The 19,479-nt window shown below is 35.8% G+C and overlaps 2 protein-coding genes and 1 long non-coding RNA gene across 4 annotated transcripts in view; 1 reads left to right on the top strand and 2 right to left on the bottom strand.

Moving 5' to 3' along the window:
• Window positions 1-1,778: 1,778 nt before the first annotated feature.
• On the bottom strand, window positions 1,779-8,078 carry LOC116349703. Its single transcript, XM_031781249.1, has 7 exons — window positions 7,075-8,078; window positions 6,930-7,004; window positions 6,790-6,870; window positions 6,431-6,682; window positions 3,292-3,426; window positions 2,928-3,020; window positions 1,779-2,857 (listed from the first exon to the last, which is right to left on the bottom strand). The coding sequence occupies exons 1-7, from the start codon at window positions 7,984-7,986 to the stop codon at window positions 1,844-1,846; spliced, it is 2,562 nt and encodes an 853-aa protein (XP_031637109.1). The 5' UTR covers window positions 7,987-8,078; the 3' UTR covers window positions 1,779-1,843.
• A 6,755-nt stretch (window positions 8,079-14,833) lies between these two features.
• On the bottom strand, window positions 14,834-15,949 carry LOC116349729. The gene is made up of 4 exons (XR_004201942.1): window positions 15,675-15,949; window positions 15,507-15,610; window positions 15,158-15,424; window positions 14,834-15,092 (listed from the first exon to the last, which is right to left on the bottom strand). It is a non-coding gene; the product is annotated as an uncharacterized LOC116349729 (long non-coding RNA).
• A 346-nt stretch (window positions 15,950-16,295) lies between these two features.
• The window catches only part of LOC116349728, a 3,585-nt gene continuing 401 nt past the window's right edge, over window positions 16,296-19,479 (top strand). Inside the window, exons 1-8 of one of the 2 annotated variants that reach the window (XM_031781297.1) lie at window positions 16,296-16,571; window positions 16,912-17,482; window positions 17,741-17,806; window positions 17,880-18,026; window positions 18,310-18,435; window positions 18,495-18,605; window positions 18,677-19,204; window positions 19,274-19,399. In XM_031781297.1, the coding sequence (XP_031637157.1) occupies window positions 17,991-18,026; window positions 18,310-18,435; window positions 18,495-18,605; window positions 18,677-19,204; window positions 19,274-19,399 (927 nt within the window). In that variant the 5' untranslated portion in view covers window positions 16,296-16,571; window positions 16,912-17,482; window positions 17,741-17,806; window positions 17,880-17,990. Of the gene's footprint in view, window positions 16,572-16,911; window positions 17,483-17,740; window positions 17,807-17,879; window positions 18,027-18,309; window positions 18,436-18,494; window positions 18,606-18,676; window positions 19,205-19,273; window positions 19,400-19,479 lie in introns of those variants that run through there. The other variant, XM_031781298.1, reaches the window with a different exon arrangement.

Genomic DNA, 19,479 nt, shown 5'->3' with positions numbered 1-19,479 from the left:
GCTTTTGACGCATTCTGCTCAAATTGACGTCGATGATTTAAATGATGTTGACATCTTTCGTATAGGAACTTATTATATTGAAAAATTAAGGTTAAAGTTACTCGTTTAAAGCCAATATGACTTTTACTACCCGTATTAGAAGAATTCACGCTTCTTGTACACTCGGCACATCATCGCTGCTTTACGGAATATCAGCCGTTGAGTTCACTGCGAACTATCGTGCATCTAATGCATGTGTTTGCTCATTAGGTGGTTTTTTTTGGTCATTTTTCGGAATTTGTTGGGCAAATAGTTTTTTTGCGTCTATTAGACGTCAGAAACAACATACCGGTGTAATTTTTGGTTTTCATCTCACCAGTAGGTAGCGCAAGAGCTATATCGATTCCATGGTGTATCCCTTATTTATCCCTTGGAACACTAGATTTTGTGAAAATATAAAAACATCTTTTCTCAATCATATCGGTCCGAAATGAAGAGTAACCATCATTTATGACCAGAATTTAGGTTCTGGTGAAGTTTCAGGCGATTTGAATGAAAATAGAACAGTTTTTACTTAATTGGAATACTTCGGAAAGTCAGTTTAGGTAACTTTGGAAGGTAACCAAAAAGTGACCATTCGATCCCATTTGACCATATTTCTATATTTCCCAATGTTCAATAAAAATATCAGTCTTCGACTTATATGGAACGTCCAAATGATTGTATACCAAAGCTATAATCAATTATTTTTGGTTGAAAAGCATTCCAGCTTCAATACACATCAATTTATGGAGAAAATCTATCGCCTGAAACTTCACCAGAACCTAACTTCTGGTCATAAATGATGATTACTCTTCATTTCGGACCGATATGATTGAGAAAAGATGTTTTTATATTTTCACAAAATCTAGTGTTCCAAGGGATAAATAAGGGATACACCATGGAATCGATATAGCTCTTGCGCTACCTACTGGTGAGACGAAAACCAGAAATTACACCGGTATGTTGTTTTTGACGTCTAATAGACGCAAAAAACTATTTGCCCAATAAATTCCGAAAAATGACAAAAAAAAACCACCCTATTGCTCATAGCCATACAGAGTCAAATAAAGTTCGCACAAAAGAGAATGAAACATTTACATACGGCTACTTGATGTTTTTTGAACATGTCGCAGTGAATTCTACTGCTGACATTCGCCTAAGCAGCAAAGATGTGCCGAGTGTACACGAAGCGTGAATTCTTCTAATACGGGTAGTAAAAGTCGTATTGGCTTTAAACGAGTATTGTTTATTCAAAAAAGTCGTCGTTGAATAAGTGCTGACGATGGTTCCTAGTTCGTATTAATCAATTTTTTTTCGGGTGGAATAAAAAACTCTTTTTTGCTAGAGATTGTGCGGAGATGACCCCTTGTCTCTTTGAAAAGTGAATCTTGTGAGGATCTCTCATGGATTTCACAGGGGTGCGGAGATGACCCCTTGTCTCTTTGAAAAGTGACTCTTGTGAGGATCTCTCATGGATTTCACAGGGGTCCCTTTCGAAATGTTTTATCCATTTTATTTTCTTTTCCATCAACAAATATGAAAAAAGTGTTTATTCATTTAAGCATTTTTAAAATGAATTAAATTGTAGTTTTAGAATCAATCCCCTCATCAACTCAAAGTCGTAGAACAACAGTTATTTGTATTGATTGCAAGCAGCATACCCAATGAAAATAGAGCAATTATTGTTCAATCGCTTGATTTAATGACATTATTCACGTTTGAGTGTTTATTTAATCTTTATTCATTTTCAATTTGAACAAAACAAAAAAACATAACGACTGGTGTGTTTAATCAAAGTATCTCGTTTACACTAACTTGAAGTTCAAAAAAAAACATCATCAAAAGTCATCATTGAGTGCATGTTCATTGTTTTGAATGAAAGGCATTGCTTCAGTTTATGTTTTTTCAAATGTCCTTCGGTAATTAGTCGCCCGCATATCCCACATGGGAATTTTTGCCGGAACGTGTGGTATTTCGTGTGGTTCATTTTGAATGGTATATGGCGATGTTGTCTTTTGTGATGTTTTTTCATATTTCGTTCGAGTGTCATTACATCGCAAAGTCCACACATGGACATCTTCACAGTCAATGTCTCTTTGCGCCGTTGGTGGTTTTTCTTCATGTGACTTCCAAATTTGCCTTCATCTATCAGGGTATTGCATATTTTGCAATGACGTTTCGTTTTAATCAAAACGAAAATGTTACCATAGATCTGGACTTTCTTATGTTTACTCAATCGATGTTTGTCTAAATCGTATTCCATAATATTTTGCGCTTTACAAAGTTTACAATGGAATAGTTTCAGTTGGCCACCGACAAGAATTCTCGATGGGATTTTCTGGTCAACATATCGATTCTCAGCAAATTTGTTCTGGACCTTGTGGTTCGATTGCTTTGAATCACCTCGGATGTGCGTGGGTAATGCAACCTGTTTAATGATTTTTTGTGACTTTTTCTGTATCTGCGCTTTGCGGCCATCACGTTCGACGGTGTCACGACGCAACTCGAAAATATTTTCTTTGATTGGAATTTCATCGTGATTTTTTATATGATGTTCCAACATATTATATTGCATTATATCGGCATTGCAAACAATGCAGTTGTACATTTTTGTGTTACTTTTTTTACCTTTATTTAATAAAGTATTTTCCTCTGGGGCCATCAGCTCAAACATTTGATCGAAAGTAGTTGAAACATCTTTTGGGTGATTTTTCTTTCGATGTTTCGCCAAATTTGACTCTTTTATACGTTTAGAGTCGCACAAACCGCATTTATAATACTTTGACTGTGTGACGTCAGCAGCCTTTGGCACCACGGTGACTTCGTCTTTAGACACCTGGCATTGGGAATATTGGGGTCAATTCACTTGGATTGACTTTAAATTCAAAATAGAAAATTAAGTTTACCTTTTCATCGATGGAATTTGGCGGCACCCTTGTTGGTACAGTGTCGGCTGATAGACTCTCGGTGCCTGACTTCGAATTTATTGTCAATAGTAACTGTATGGGAGAAGATTTTGAGTAAAAAAACGTTAATCGATGTCAAATGAAAATGTCTTGATGTTTTGAAAATATTCCGAATCAATCAACTCTGACTAAAATAACATCAAATTTTATCAGTAAAATAGAAAATTTATTTATTACCAGAGACTGACATTTTTCAGAACAATTATAAATTTCAATTTTTTTTTCAACTTTTCATACTTTGCTTCTCAGAGCGCTCCTCCTAACATATATTGCTCGGAAAAAGTAGTCTCTAAATTTTACTTACTTGCCACAATGTGTTCTGATTCATATCAACCAGGATGGGCTTGAAATGTGGCTTTGGATCTGACTTCGAATTTGGCGTTGGATTTGATTTGGAATTTGTCTTTGTATCTGACTTGGCGTTACTGGCTGGTGTCAACTGAAAGATGAAGATATTTTATCATAATCTTCAGTCAAAAGGTACCAATCAACTAAATGCTCAGCTGTTGCCAATATTATGGAGGCCACTGCCCACCTGCAGCTGAATCAGTGCCCAAGCGTTGCTGATCCACCTGGCACAAGTATCACACAGTAGTGCATGAGGCACAATGTGTCATGAACACTATTTGTTATGGTATTCATAGCAGCAGCTGGGTAGTTAGTTAAAGGAGAATATCCAATTTTTTAAATAGAGCGATGAAACCGATTTTGCTTATTTTTTAATACGATCATTTTTGCTGCAAGCGAATTACAATTAAAATGACTTCAGTCATATTTATATTAACACTAGCATGCCTTCGGCTCGCTTCGCTCGCCTCGGCATACTACCCAAGCACTAAATTTGCCTTGTTCACCCGGGGCATTCGTACCGTGCGTCAGTTACGAACACACAAAACAGAATACGGAGCTAAAGACGCTCGGTGCAAATGCTCTGGACGAACAGTGTAATTTGAGTGCTTGGGTAGTTTCTTCCAATATTTCTATATTTTTTTTACGTATTGGACGGTTACTCGCTCGCTTCGCTCGCTCGTAACCTTACCCTTTAATATTAAAATGGAATTTACATCCGTAAGTCTAACTTGTCCGCCCTGTTTCCAAATTTCTTCCTTTGCCGAATGAATTTTCATTCCCCGAAAGAGATATTGAACATGCACTGGTAGTGCAGTACTAATTCAATAAACAGTAAAGTTTTTGGCCAATTAATAGAGTATTGACGTATGAGCAAGGGTATGGCATGCTATGTAATATGTTGGCGAATAAAAACCTTACAAATCTGTCGGAATATACCTTATAATTCTATGAACAAAATTACACAAATATGAGATAGTCAATACGAAATTGTATTTCAGATTCTATCCGATAGATGGCGTTACGGTTTGGCACGTCGCCGTGTCTCTCATATACGTGCAATTCACTTGCGTATAAGTAGTTCAAAATCAGAGCATCTTGATTTGCTGCTGCTCAGCATATAGCTGAGAGCTGAGAAATGCTGAACTCGTGCGGCTAACGCATACGAAATGGATGACACGCACACATGCATTCTCCCCGTTTAAACGGTTATAAACAGTTGTTTGGTCGTTCAATTCAAAACTCAAAACTTAGTAACCAGTTGAGTTTGAAATTGTGTTGCGACCGACATATGAGAAGCTGCGAGAAAAACATCACGTCGCATCCCTCGTTATTTTGCTTACGTAAGTGAAAGCAAGAGATGAGATGCGACGTGCTGTTTTTGCTCTCAGTCTTCCATATATTCTGAAAGTGTACGTCTAACGCATACGAAACGGAAGCACGATACATATTCCCCTTTCACTTCGTATGTTCGCTGGTATAGTGTGTAAACGTTGTACCGGCAATAGCGTCAACGGCAGCACATACGAAGCGAAAGGGGAATATGTATCGTGCATCCGTTTCGTATGCGTTAGCCGCACGAGTTCAGCATTTCTCAGCTCTCAGTAATATGCTGAGCAGCAGCAAATCAAGATGCTCTGTTCAAAATATGTGAAGTGTGTGTTATACGGAAAGATATAATCATCAGAAATGTACCTGTATGATACCGCAACGACATGTAACTTTTACAGGCTATTTAAAAAAAAAAAAAAAAAAAAATTCTTAACGTTTGAAGCAAATTTCAATACAAATTGAAGGTACTTTCTATACGAAGTATTTTACGAATCCCATTTTTTTGGTGATTTTTTCAAATATTGATTGTTTCTCAAAACTAACATCAGATTCGGTTTTCGTAGCAAAAAACCCCTTTACACATATCAAACTTTGATTTACGTCTCTGGGAAAAGATTTATCTAGTTAAAAAAATTTCGCATACCATACCCCCATATATGGGTACATCATGGATACACCGATGAACGAATATCGCTCAAAAACAATACCAGCCTACTCCTTTCAATCCCAATCACCCTGTAAAGTCAGATGTGAATTTGCTGTTCTCCAAGAAGAATTATCGTGCTAACAAAATGGTTAAAAAAAATTGCGTACAGTACACTTTCGGGAGGTTGCTGTTGGAATGATTAGTTTTTCATGATCGTTTATTTCGGCTTTAGTTTTCAATATTCGAGTCCAATTCAACAGCACCAAAATCGAACGATTTTCGACGCTGGATGACCAATGTTAAAAGCAATGGTTGACAAATGATGGACCGTGTTAAACTGTGGTGAATCCTCCGTAAACCATGCTAAATCATGTTTTGACACGTTTTACCGTGATGGTCGACCTCAAAATCCATGGTAAATCATATTTTAACAGTTTTTACCATGATGGCCAACCCCGTAAACCACGATAAATCATGTTTTGACAGTTTTTACCATTTTAAATGGTTTTAGACTACGATGTACCATCATGTCCGACCTCAAAAACCGTGTTATATGGTGTTATACCACGATGGACCGTGATGTCCAACTTTAATAACCATGTTAAATGATGTTAAAATCGCTTAAATCGTCAAAATTTTACATTTCAAACCATTTACCACGGTCCATCATGGTCGGCCATCATGGTTACCACGGTTTACCACGGTCCATTCTCACCTTTTGACAATAAAATGTGCAAAATTTAGGCAAAATACTGTAAAAATACGATTTTTTGACCATAATGGCCGTGTTAGACCACGATGGCCGACCATGATGGTGCCTATGTTCACCGCCCGGCCGAGACCTTTCCAACGGTATAACTTTTATCCGGATCGGTTGAGGCGTTTGGACGCCAACCCGGAACACACAGACAGACATACATACATTCGCTTTTATATATATAGATTAGTTTCATATTTGGAGCGAAAACAATAGTTTTATCACTACCAGCTGAAAAAGTCTGCTATTTTCATGCAATTCTGGTTTCATCGTTCTTTTCTCACCCCCCTCTCTCTCTCTGCTTCTCTCTTGTTTCTCTGTTCAATTCGCTTGTGACATGAACTTCGAATCATTTTTTACCTTTTGTGTGATCGTCTTTGGTTTAGCAAGTACGGGGAGCGGAACGAGTGTGACCTTTGATTGATTTTTATTCGGGCCTCTGGTGCTGGGCTTGAACATTTCCTCGATTGGTTTAATAGCACGGTGATTTTTCCATTGATGTGACCGTAAATGTATTTTTGAGATACCATCAGCATTACAAATAGTGCATTTGTACGTTGGTTGTGTATTGCTAACAACTGAACTTGTTTGCTGTGTGACCGTATTGATATCCTTGGAAGTAGACAACATTTTTGTCAAAATTATTTTTTTTTTTTTATATATATATTTAAATATGTGGAGAATGATCTCACAAAACAAGAAGAAGATAGATTTGTTACCTCTTCATTGCCTTCCTTCACACTGACATCAACCAGGTGGGACTTGCGATATGGCTTGGCATCAGTCTCCGATATCAAAGGCTGCAAACAAAAAATTCACAATTATTTACCGAACGATCGGATGCATGGATTGGTTTTACCTTTTGTTTGGCCGAATTTTGTTCACTACTAACATCAACCAAAACGGGTCTGAGATTTGGGGTGGAATCGATCGACTTTAAAAAATTGAGACAAAAAAAGAGTTCTACTTTCCGGTCAAATAACAAACAATTGGTTAAAACTTACCTTTTGCTCATTCGTCGCCGTTTCAACAGCATTCGTGGTGGTATTCTTGTTCTGTACGGATTCAGTCAATTTCTGTCCCTCATCAATGATGCCTCCCGAAACTTCCTTTTGATTGCCACCAACGCCACATGAATGTAATTTCCATTTCCGTGAATGGGTTCTCATTAAATGATTTTTAAAATCTTCGCTATTCACAACTTTATCACAAATCGAGCATTTATTATATGCTCTAGCACCAATAAATTGAAAGATATCTTCGCCCATTGGAATATCGTTGTGATTCATTGAATGATGTTCTTCCAAATCGTCTTCGCAAATTGCATAACATCCGCAAATTTTACATCCATACATTTTTGTGTTCAATTGAAATTGTTGGCCGCCATTTGGTTGCACGTCGGCTTGATTGGTGTGTTTAAAACGATAACGTTTGTACGCTTGCTTCTGTGAAAGATTCTTTGATTCTTTACATGCATCACAAATGCTTTGATCCAATGGCTGATTGTAATTCTCTTTGATATGAGGGGCACGGCAAATACGACATCGGAGCATTGTCAAGTGAATCAACTCGTAATTTTGATTCGATGCGACTTTTGTCGACACCATCTTCATGCTTTCCGATTGTGTGTCCGGGTGTTGCTTATCTTTGGCTTGTTCAATACTCTCCAGACTTTGATTGGATGAGCCAGATATTGATCGCATTCTTTTGCTATGCGCTGAACTTGTAACTTGTGTGTGTTTAAATATATTTTCATCTTTTGAGATATTTACATGACGCTTCAGATGATGGTTGTCACGGTGTAGTGCCATGATATTGGACGCATTACATACAGTACATGTAAATACTTGCATAGCACTCGGGTCCGGATCAGCATCGACCGGTTCCATAAAGTTATCCGTGCTAAGAGCTTCCATTTGATTTCAGGAAATGTTCAAACACTGCTTCAGTTTTTTTTATAAACATACAACAATTTTATTTAAGTCACATGTAAGGCTCTTGTATTGCTTCTTATAGCTGCGCAAATATCATCACAATAAGAAGTGCTTATGACGTTTGGTGCACATTTGACATCGATGCTTTTGACATTTCCAGTGAGTTCAACGTGAAATGCTGTTGAAGTGTTTTCTGATTTGAAATACACAATGAATCCTTTTTATTTTTTAAGGGGTTTTTGTATTTGAATGCTTTTCCAAATGATTTGATGACTAAACATTATCCAGTGAATGACTTTTTAACGCAAATTTAAATGGATCGAATTGAAGAAAAATTACAATGCGTCATATCAATTAACATTCTGTGCAAGATTTCATGTCATTACAACATCAAACAGGCGTACAATACAAAAATCCATATTTTTGGTGATTTTTTCATGGAAAATTATTTGTATTGCAAAATTAGCGCCAGATACAGAGGTCATATTGAAGGATATTCTGACAATTAGGAGGCCAAAACTGTTCCTTTAATTAGCCGTTCTTTTGAAAAGAAAAGTCCACGTTAGCGTGTAATTGAACGCTTTAGAATAAAAACAACGTACAGAAACAACAAATCTATGTTAAAAAAACGCCGTGTTCCGCTTTAACATAACAAACATTCTGTACGTTGTTTTTATTCTAGAGCGTTCAATTAGCATTTAGACCGGAGCGTCCTTCACATCGATATCATATTTTTATGCACATTTTATTGTTTTCATTCAGTTGCTATGGTTCTGAAAAATGTACTTATTCTTAGATTTTTGAAAGGTCGAAATGCAAGTAAATCATATATGAGTTAGCCATATCTATTTCTGGCCTCAAACCTCCACAATGGTGTGATAGGCTCGAGAATGTATTTTACTTTTCCGCACACCTAGTGTAGGGAAGGTATTGTATTAGGCCAAAAAATTAAAGTCATCCCAAAACATGTTTTCTATGCATATTTCATGTAGAAAACACGATTGGAGATGATTTTGGGGCATATTAATGTGCGTCGCTGTGTGTGATGTGTCCTGTGTCCTGTGACCTGTGTCCTGTGCAGTGACCGGTTCGCGCATATTTCTATGCCTGATAGCTATGCTAAGCATAGCGGAGAGGCAAGCCGCAACTCACCCGTCGCCATTCGATTTGAGCTATATTGTATGCGCACGGTCGTCTGCATAAACGAACATGTGCATTGTTCATATAGAGTGAACGGCGATGCGTCGGTTGCGTTTGCGGCTATGCTTGGCATATCTATGCTACCTAGCGTATTTAGGCAAGCTTAGAAATATGCGCGAACCGGTCACTGGTCCTGTGGCGTGTTGCCAAAATTTGTTAACTCGATAAATCTTTTTCCAAAAACTCAATTCAAATTCTGACTTTGCAGGATGATTTGGGACTACTAGGAGACGTGCTGATTAGTTTTTGAGCAATATCTGTTGACCGGTGTAATTTTTTTGGTCCGAATGGAGTACCCAAATCCATACATTTTACATTTTTGATCATTTTTCAACCATTTTGGTGACACGATGGTTTCGTGCCCAGACATGAAATTCAAAATCTGACTTTACGGGATGATTGGGCACTATGAGGAATAGATCTGGTCAAATTTTCAACGACATTGATCGATCGGTGTAAAACTTAGACTCTCAAGAAGCACTTATGAGAAAAATGCCTTAAAATGATATTCTTTCAATTTGAACGCTGAAAGACTGTGTAGTGGGGGTTTTTTGGCACGAGAAACCCGAATCTGATGTTAGTTTTAAGACGCAATCAATTTTTCACCGACTTTTCATACAAAAATCCACAAAAAATTTCATTTTTGTATGAAAGACCTGCCTTTGTGGTACCGTAATGATGTGAAACTTTGAACAGGCTATTTTTTTGATTGAAATTGCTTTAAACTTGGTGTGATTATTTACTTTGATAAGAAAATAATATTCACAAGTTTTCACAGTAATTTAAGTTCCTGCAACCATACATAGAACATAATTTCTGTTTATTCCCAAAATTTCGGTTCCATGCGGAAAAGTCAGCTTGCGTACGTAAGCCTCTTTATTTTTGTTCGATCTTCAGATTCGATAAATAAAAAGTCGATATAGTCGAAATGGTCAATTGACATTTTTATCCACTTTTTATTCCCATTTTGCTAAACTGTATTTGTCAATTTAAATTCAATGAATTATTAAATAGACTGACTTGGACATTTTATCAAATCGATTGGCCTCCATTCAAAATTGCCGAATGCAGTGAATAAGATGGATAATGTAATATTTTTGAAACATTAAATGGGTTTATAAATTCAAAGAAACTATTTCGATGATTATAATTCATATATGGATAAATCAGAAACACCAAAAACTGACTGATGTTGGATTTGTTTAGAAAAGTGCCGAGATATGAAATAATTGCACCATAGATATGGTGGTAACAGGTGTAGACTGAGTAAAACGAACGCGTTTTTTTCTGTGAGCAAAAGCTGCAAATTTATTTGATAAAAGCCGTGGCAAATGGAACGTAGTTAATATTAAATAATATAATTAAATTGTAAAAAAGTGTTAAAGTGTTTGGTTGTAATAAACGAATGAGCTCATCACAATAAAATCAACAATTTGTTGAGCATTTTTGCAATGTGACTCGTCTCATGAACATGTGATAAAAACGTGACGGTGAAAAAATCTGATAAATAAATTGTCACATATTATTCAAAGTAGAGGTTGTATTGAGTTGAATTTAGACATCAATTGATTTAATAAGAGCAGTTTTTAAAGTCCGTGCTCACGAAGTATCATAAAGAAGGTATATCCTCTGTTTGCCACCTGGAATCATCAGAATCAATATCAAATGCACATTAAGGTCTCGTTGGCTCTGAATTTTAAATTACCGTTTTGAATGTTTGGCGAGTGCATAAAATGTTGCCAAAACCTTTAAGTAAAACTGGTCGTTGAGCATTAATCAGAATAGTTGGGATCATGCATTGAATGCGCAGTGGAAACAAGTGCCAGTCACATTGATAAAGACACTCATTCACATCCATAAATTCGCTGGTTATATTCTCACCAAAATTACAGAATAAAAATATGATAGAGAATGACCAAAATATGAGAACGATTTGAATTATCAGAATAATGAAATTGGTGTTGTCCTGAGACTAAATTTGAAGAAAAAAACGAAATCTTTTGATTAAACTAATGATAATCAAAGTTTAATTTCTAAGAAAATGTAAGAAAACCCACCAATTGAAATTGTGCCATTAAAAGAGTGCTGCAAATTGTGAGACTGCTCCACAAAAAGTAGATCAGAAAAATAATCTCATAAGCATCCGTAAAGTTGGAGGCAAATCTTAAAATAAATTGTATCCCCTTACTATTATGACAGGTTGTGGTAGAGGTGAAAAATTTGAACATAATCGGGGATATGTATACTCAACTCTTTCACAGTCACATAAAATTCAACGAATGCCGAGAGTTTGTTCTTGCCTTCTGTCTGATTCTCTTCGGCTTTGCCAATTGCATTCAACGTATTCACTTCTTCTTTGAGATCCTTTACGAAAGCAAGTATCATCCAGCATGAAGCGACCGCATTAATTACGATACTTGTAGCGATCAAAAGATTGCAATAAGTACACATAAAAATTATTATAAAAGCGACCAAACAGGTGATCGGATCTTTCCAGTCGAATGGAAACCTATTTATTTTGAACATGAAAAAAAAAATCCGAAAATTGAAGGAAATTAATCAAAATAATTCTAGCACTAGACCACATATTCAGGTTACCACATAAGAATCGGCAAGCGAAATGCTGCATTTTCCAAATCAGTTGCAAAATAGAGATAGTAGCATATGACGACATTAGGTACATTAACGTAGAAAAGTGTTACTTTCATAAATGCACATTCAATGAATTTTGACCATTTTTCGATCTTTTCATTTGCCTTTTCGTAGATTGCCTTGGACACCGGATTTCCCATTCCTAAATATTTATTGATCGAATTATTGAAATAGGTAGAAATAAAAATGATTTATTGTCAACTCAGTTTAGTTGGTCATTTATTTCCATCGGTGACTGCCAGCTTTGACAGTTCTCCATTGAAAAACTGATGCATATTCCCTCTAGGATAAAGCTGTCAAAATAATCAATATTCATCGATCACAATCGATTTGAAATAAAAAGATTTTATTTGAACGAAAAAAAAAAATGAAAAAAGCAGGAAAAACTAAAAACAACACTGAATCGAATAATATAAATCGGATGAAACGAAAAAAAGTAATTTAGGTAGATGAAAAAAAAGAATAATTTCTCAACATAATATATTTTATATGGTGTTAACAAACGTGTTGATGACGATTGAGGAATCGTTTGAAAATAGACAAGTCATTTGGCAAATGACAGTACGGATAGTTGAATGACAGCTTTATCCTAGATGTCGTGTTGTGCCATTTTTCAATGAAAATTTATATTGAAAGCATAAGAAACTGCCACCGACTGATTTCCACCGATTTCATAATTGAGATTTTTTTTGTGAAATTCTCAGCTCACTTTAATCCTTATCGGATTCAATTTAAAATACGTACTTTTTTCGATTGCTGCTTCGAGATTCTCAATGAGCTTGAACATGTTGGATGCCTTCGAAATTATTGAATATAAGAGTGGTAAGCACACAAACGATGTGATCATTGAATAAAAGCAATCCGAATATTCTTCAAAGTTTTGTGCTTCAACTAGAAAGGCCATTGATGCCAATACATTTGTTATTACAATTCCAATAAAAACCGCCCAAAATCGAACACCAATCGTATGATTTTCAAATGCTTGAGGCTGATATAAGCCCATCTCTTCATAGATTTTTCGCGTCGTTTGAAAAATTCTCATGGTTTTGTGTCCAATTCTCGGAATTATTGAGGGGAAATTAACTTTCGATTTTGAAGTTTTAAAAATATATCTGTGAATTTTACTTTTGTTTTATTGTATAAAAGACTGATCAATTTTTTTGTCACAAAATTGAATGTTGAAGTAAAGACAATTTCTTTATTAAACACCAGTCGTGTAACACGAGTGCTCTCAAATGCAACTCAACAAATACTGCACCAAAGTTGTGCACTGGCGTGGCTCTTTTATAGCCAATGCATCATATCAATTAAATCAATAGAAGGATATTCTGACAATTAACAGGCTAAAACTGTCCTTTAATTTGCCGTTCTTTTGAAAAGAAAAGTCCACGTTGGTGTGTAATTAGCGTTTAGACCGGAACGTCCTTCACATCGATATTATATTTTTATGCACATTTTATTGTTTTCATTCGGTTGCTATGGTTCCGAAAAATGTGCTTATTCTTAGATTTTTGGAAGGTCGAAATGTAAATAAATCATATATGAGTTAGCCATATCTATTTCTGGCCTCAAACCTCCACAATGGTGTGATAAGCTCGAGAATGTATTTTTTTGTTCGATCTTCGGATTCGATAAACAAAAAGTCGATATAGTCGAAATGGTCAATTAATATTTTTATCCACTTTTTATTCCTATTACTTTTCCGCACACCTAGTGTAAGAAAGGTATTGTATTAGGCCAAAAAATTAAAGTCATCCCAAAACAGGTGAAATTTTTTTTGGTCCGAATGGAGTACCCACAATCCCACATCCATACATTTTTGATCATTTCTCAACCATTTTGGTGACACGATGGTTTCGTGCTCAGACATGAAATTCAAAATGTGACTTCACGGGATGATTGGGCACTACGAGGAATAAATCTGGTCAAATTTTCAACGACATTGATTGATCGGTGTAAAACTTAAACTCTGCAGAGGCACTTATGAGAAAAATGCCTTAAAATGATATTCTTTCAATTTGAACTCTAAATGAATGTGTAGTGGGGGGAGAAACCCGAATCTGATGTTAGTTTTAAGATGCAATCAATTTTTCACACACTTTTCATACAAAAATCCACAAACAGTTTCATTTTTGTATGAAAGACTTGCCTTTGTGGTACCGTAATGATCTGAAACTTTGAACAGGCTATTTTTTGGATTGAAATTTCTTTAAACTTGGTGTGATTATTTATTTTGATAAGAAAATAATATTCACAAGTTTTCACGATAGTTTAAGCTACTGCAACCATACAAAGACCATGATTTCAGTTTATTCCCAAAATTTCGGTTCCATGCGGAAAAGTCAGCTTGCGTACGTAAGCCTCTTTATTCCTTTACAATATATATCCTCTGTTTGTCAATTTAAATTCAATGAATTATTAAATAGACTGACTTGGACATTTTATTAAATCGATTGGCCTCCATTCAAAATTGCCGAATGCACTGAATAAGTTCGACAATGTTATATTTTTGAAACATTCAAAGGATTTCTAAATTCGTAGAAACTATTTCGACAAACTGACTGATGTTGGATTTGTTTAAAAATTGTCGAGATATAAATAATTGCACTATAACATATCTTCATACAATGATTTTTAGATAGGATAGATGCGTAAGATCTCCGCAAGATCCAGATCCAAGCATGCGTACGCTGCCGCATGATGCATACATATATAATACGCACGCAAATTCGTTATTCTTATTTCCCCTTCTTTGATTCGCATGCCATAGCATTACGGAGTAAGGAATGTATGTATCATGCGGCTACGTACGCACGTTTGGATCCGGATCTTGCGGAGATCTTACGGATCTATTCTATACAAAAATCATTGTATGCATATCTTGCATATTAGATTGCGCCATTATAAAGTAAAACGAACAAGTTTTTTTGTGAGCAAAAGCTGCAAATTTATTTGATAATAGCCGTGGCAAAAGCAAGACAGTAAGATTTAAGTGCATAAATTTAACAAAAACTGTTTGGTTGTAATCAAATGAGCATCATCACAATAGAGCAAAATTTAAACAGAGGTAAAAGTAAAATAAAATGTCAAATATTATTCAAAGTGGAGGTTGTACTGAGTTAAATTTAACTACCTTCAACTGACTATGTGACTCTTTCACATCAATTCTTTAATTAAGAACAGTTTTTAAAGTCGGTGCTCACGAAGTATCATAAAGAAGCTCCTCTGTTTGCCAACTGAAATCATCAAAATCAATATCAAATTCACCTAAAGTTCTCTTTGCCTCCAAATTTTAAATTACCGTTTTGAAGGTGTCGCGTGTGCATAAATTTTTTCCAAAAGCTTGAAGTAAAATTGGTCGTTGAGCATTAATCAGAATAGTTGGGATCATGCGTTGAATGCGCAGTGGAAACAAGTGCCAGTCACATTGATAAAGACATTCATTTACATCCATAAATTCGCTGGTTATATTCTCATCAAAATTACAGAATAAAAGTGTAACAGAGAATGACCAAAATATGATACCAATTTGAATTATCAAAATAATGAAATTGGTGTTGTCCTGCGACTAAATTACAGAAATTGAATAATGTTGAAATAAACTTGTTAATTGTTAATTGAAGAATAAGTGAAAAAAGAAGATACGTAACCAATTCAAATTGCCATTAAAAGAGTACTGCAAATGGTCAAGTTGCTCCACAAAAAGAAGCCCAGAAAAGCGAACTCAAAAATGCTCGTAAATGTATGAACAAATCTAACAATAAAATTGAAATAATCATTAGCATCAAACGCGATCAAATAAAGATAATTTACTCAACTCTTTCACAATGGCATGAAATTCAACGAATTCCGATATTTTCTCTTCCAGTTCCGTTTGATTCCCTTCGTATTCGCCAATTGCATTTAGAATATTCACTTCTTGTTTGAGATCTTTTATGAAGGCATAACACACGATGGCCGTAATGATTAAAGTTGTCAACGAACACAAAATTTTTCGTTCGTTTGTTCGATAAGGCCTATCGAACAAACGAACGAACAATCGAACGAACTCGAACAATCGAACAATAATTTATACCATATGTTCGTTAGTTCGATAAATTGTTCGATTGTTCGAGTTCGTTCGATAAGGATTTTTTAAAAATTGTGTAACGCATATAAGCCGATACTATTGAAATACATGGTATAATATGTGTACGCGTTTTCTTTCGTATAAAAAGAAATATATAAACAAAACAGAACATGATCACTATTTTGGCCGATATTGAATATATGCAAGTTAGTTGCCGGGCGTGAATGTATGCGTGCATGTGTATGTGCATATGCAATGCTGAAATGGATTCCTGTTGACACTGTCAAGTCTCTTAACTCAAGTGACACCAACTTCAAGTTGGTGTGGGCAACTTGACGTTTCAAACGTCACGTTTGGAAACCGACCGAAATTTTAGATAGCTAGTTCGACTCGAAACAGTAACACATTAGATTTTTCTCTCTGTATTTTGTGATTTTTGCCTCAATTTTGACGCTATTTATAATAATAATTGGACTCATTCGAAGTGCTAAACCGTGTTCAACTAAAGTTTTTTTTCGTTATTTTTCGGTAAATTTGCACAGAAGACAATTTACTTAGTGATTGACAAATAAAAATAACTGTGTTATTCCACCACACGACGAATCGCGTCGCCATTTTAGTTTACAAACTTTAGTGTCGTTGATCGGTAAGTAAAAATATCATATTGTATGCTATGCTATTGAATGCTATGCTCACAGGGCCACTGCTCTCACAGGGGAGGAGTTTTTTCGTTTTGTTGTTTTTTTCTCTCTCTTAATTTTATGTTACGTTATCGCTCACCCAGAGGAGGAATTTTTTCATTTTGTTGTTTTTTTTCTCTCTCTCTCTCTCTCAATTTTACTTTTGCTTTCTCCAAGGGGAGGAGTTTTTTCGTTGTTTTTTTCTCTCTCTCAATTTTACGTTACCGCTCAGAGGATGAATTTTTATCATAATGATACGTCACATTAATTTGGTCACATTTTCTTAATTTTTTTTCACCAATACAGATGGAGAATAATATGGAATTGGAAGAGGCGTTAGCTGACTGCTTTGGGGAAAGCGATAATGTAAGGTTGCGTCGGGGTCTCGCCAAAGTGAATATAGTGAAGCTTCGTACAGCGACCCACAAGGACAAGGTAAGTAGCACAGAATATATTGATCTGACTAAGTCACCAGCTGACTTGATATAGCCACATTTGGAGATTTCGATTTTGTGACAATTTGGCTCTACAATGTGGAAAAAACGCAGAAATAGACATCTAAAATATCAAAATAGAAGTCTATTTTTGCAGTTCCACGTTGTTGATTCAAATTATTGTTGCCACAAATTCAAATGCCCTATGTAAAATCTACATTGTAAATGACTATTTAGAGTCAGTTGGATGATCGGTCAGTTCAATGAGGAGGTATTTGTTTCTAATGGACTTTGTCCATTAGACAAAACATCACCAGGGGGTCCTCCTGTGGGGGAGACTCCCCGGGGGAAGTAAACTTTTTTTAGCATACCGCATGTCTGCAATCTCTGCAGACTCTGCATCATGCGGTCAAAAGGATTTATGGCCATAATTAACGGAAGAGGTAATTCAGTTAAAAATCTTAACTTAAGTCTTAAGATGTGCAAAAATTTCCGTATTAAAAAGTTAATATAATTTGGCAATATGATTCATAATATGAATATAACAATAAATAAATATTTAAAGACAAGAAAAAGGTTGTTTTATGGGCTTTATAGCGTACAGCCCATAGAACAACAGTTTTTTGTCTTTGAATTAGTCAACGCTTAGCGTTGAACGCTATGGCTTTTTATTATATTGTAAATAAATTGTATTTGATTAGTCCGAGGAAGATCCGACGGAAGAACCGGACCCGGCGAATCCTGAGGAATCTGGTAACATTGTCCAGGTACAAGTTGTAAATATATAAATAAACCCCCAGGGGAGGAATTCTCTTATTTTTTTAAATTTTGTTTTCTTAGCAACCATACGCCGAACCAGTGCAGGAAGTAAGAGCCGATGATCAACAGGTCTACACCCCACTACGCAAGGTCCATTACACCCAACCACCTAAGTGGGTCGACCCAAGAACAATGCTGCCAAAGCCTTTAGACTTACCTGGCCCAAAGGTAAGTCAAATTAAAAAAAACCAGGGGAGGAATTCTCTTATTTTTCTCCAAATAATACTGCAACATAAAGTTTTTTATGAATAGTTTATTTGTTGTATTACAACAAATAAACCGTGTGAAAAAAACTTCATGTTGCAGTATTATTTGGAGAAAAATAAGAGCTTCTTTTTCTCCGCAACGATTCATATGACATTTTCCCAGGGGAAAATTTCCCTGACGAGGAATAATTAAAAAAAAAGTCCTTGGGGAGGAATTAAAATTAAATACATTGTTTTTCCTTCAGTTGGAATTGTTTTCTTTACAAAATCCTTCAACACATGCGGATGATCCTCCTTTGTCAGAGGCTTTTGTGACTGATGCAACACCTCATGGTCCTCCCCATCACGGCGAAGAATTCAGCAATGCCTTGGTAAGAGTACAATCAACTCCCGGGGAGTTAGAGTTTATTAATATTAAAATTGTGTTCAGGTTTCAAATTCAGACAAGCCAACCACAACAGCCATTGTAGATGATCCTCATCGCGTCGAAGACGGTAATATTGAACTCGAATCCTTTGCTGCCATCCAAGACGACGAAGTCGTAAGTCCTCCTTTCGGAGTAACTTTTTTAATAAACTATTAACATTATTATTCATTTAATTTCTTTTATAGTGGCCACCAATTCGCTCCGAACGAGTGTCGATTTCCAGTCGTACTATTGTAGTAAAACGATTTGCAAAATCATCGTTTAATGGGAAAAGCAATCTTCAAAAAAGAATTGAAAACATTTTGGAGAATAATGGTTTAAGAGTTGATACCGTTTCGATTGTAACGATGGAGCTTTTTCTAAATGCCGAAATTACATTCCGTGATCGTCGCTACGCTGTGAAAGCTATGCAAAACAAATGCAAGATTGAAAAATTCTTCAAACAATTCCGTTCCAAAATTGGTAAAGCCGGACGAAATATATGCAAAATGGAAATATTGTATGCATGGGATAGTGATGGCTTGCCAAAAAAGTACGGGGAATACTGGTGCAGCAAATCGGGAACCTGTTTTCTTCCGTGGCACATCTTCCGAAATCTTGACGACGATGACCGTCACCACTTAGAAGACGGGTGCATCGTTGATGCAACAACATTACCAACACCGATGTCATTGAAACATTTCACTCTCCCGTATGACCAACAAGTTCCAGGAGTAAGTCTCTCCATGAGGAGGAAAATTTATATTTTTCTTTTATTTATATGAAAATTTGATTATTTTTAGCTTGAAGTGGCTGTCGAAGTCGAACAGTCTGTCCCAGTCCCAGATACTGGTGATGGTAATATTGATATGCAAGCAATTGAGGATGCGCCAATTAAAGCCCCTGAACAAAGCCAACAAATTCCAGAAGTAAGTCTCTCCATGAGGAGGAAAATTTATATATTTTTTTATTTATATGAAAATTTGATTATTTTTAGCTTGAAGTGGCT

This window comes from Contarinia nasturtii, unplaced genomic scaffold, assembly GCF_009176525.2.
Source record: "Contarinia nasturtii isolate CC-2019 unplaced genomic scaffold, AAFC_CNas_1.1 Cnas_scaffold_3116, whole genome shotgun sequence".
NCBI classification, from domain to species: Eukaryota; Metazoa; Arthropoda; class Insecta; order Diptera; family Cecidomyiidae; genus Contarinia; species Contarinia nasturtii.
The sequence above is the reverse complement of the archived record's forward strand: the minus strand, read 5'-3'. Positions and strand labels throughout refer to the sequence as shown.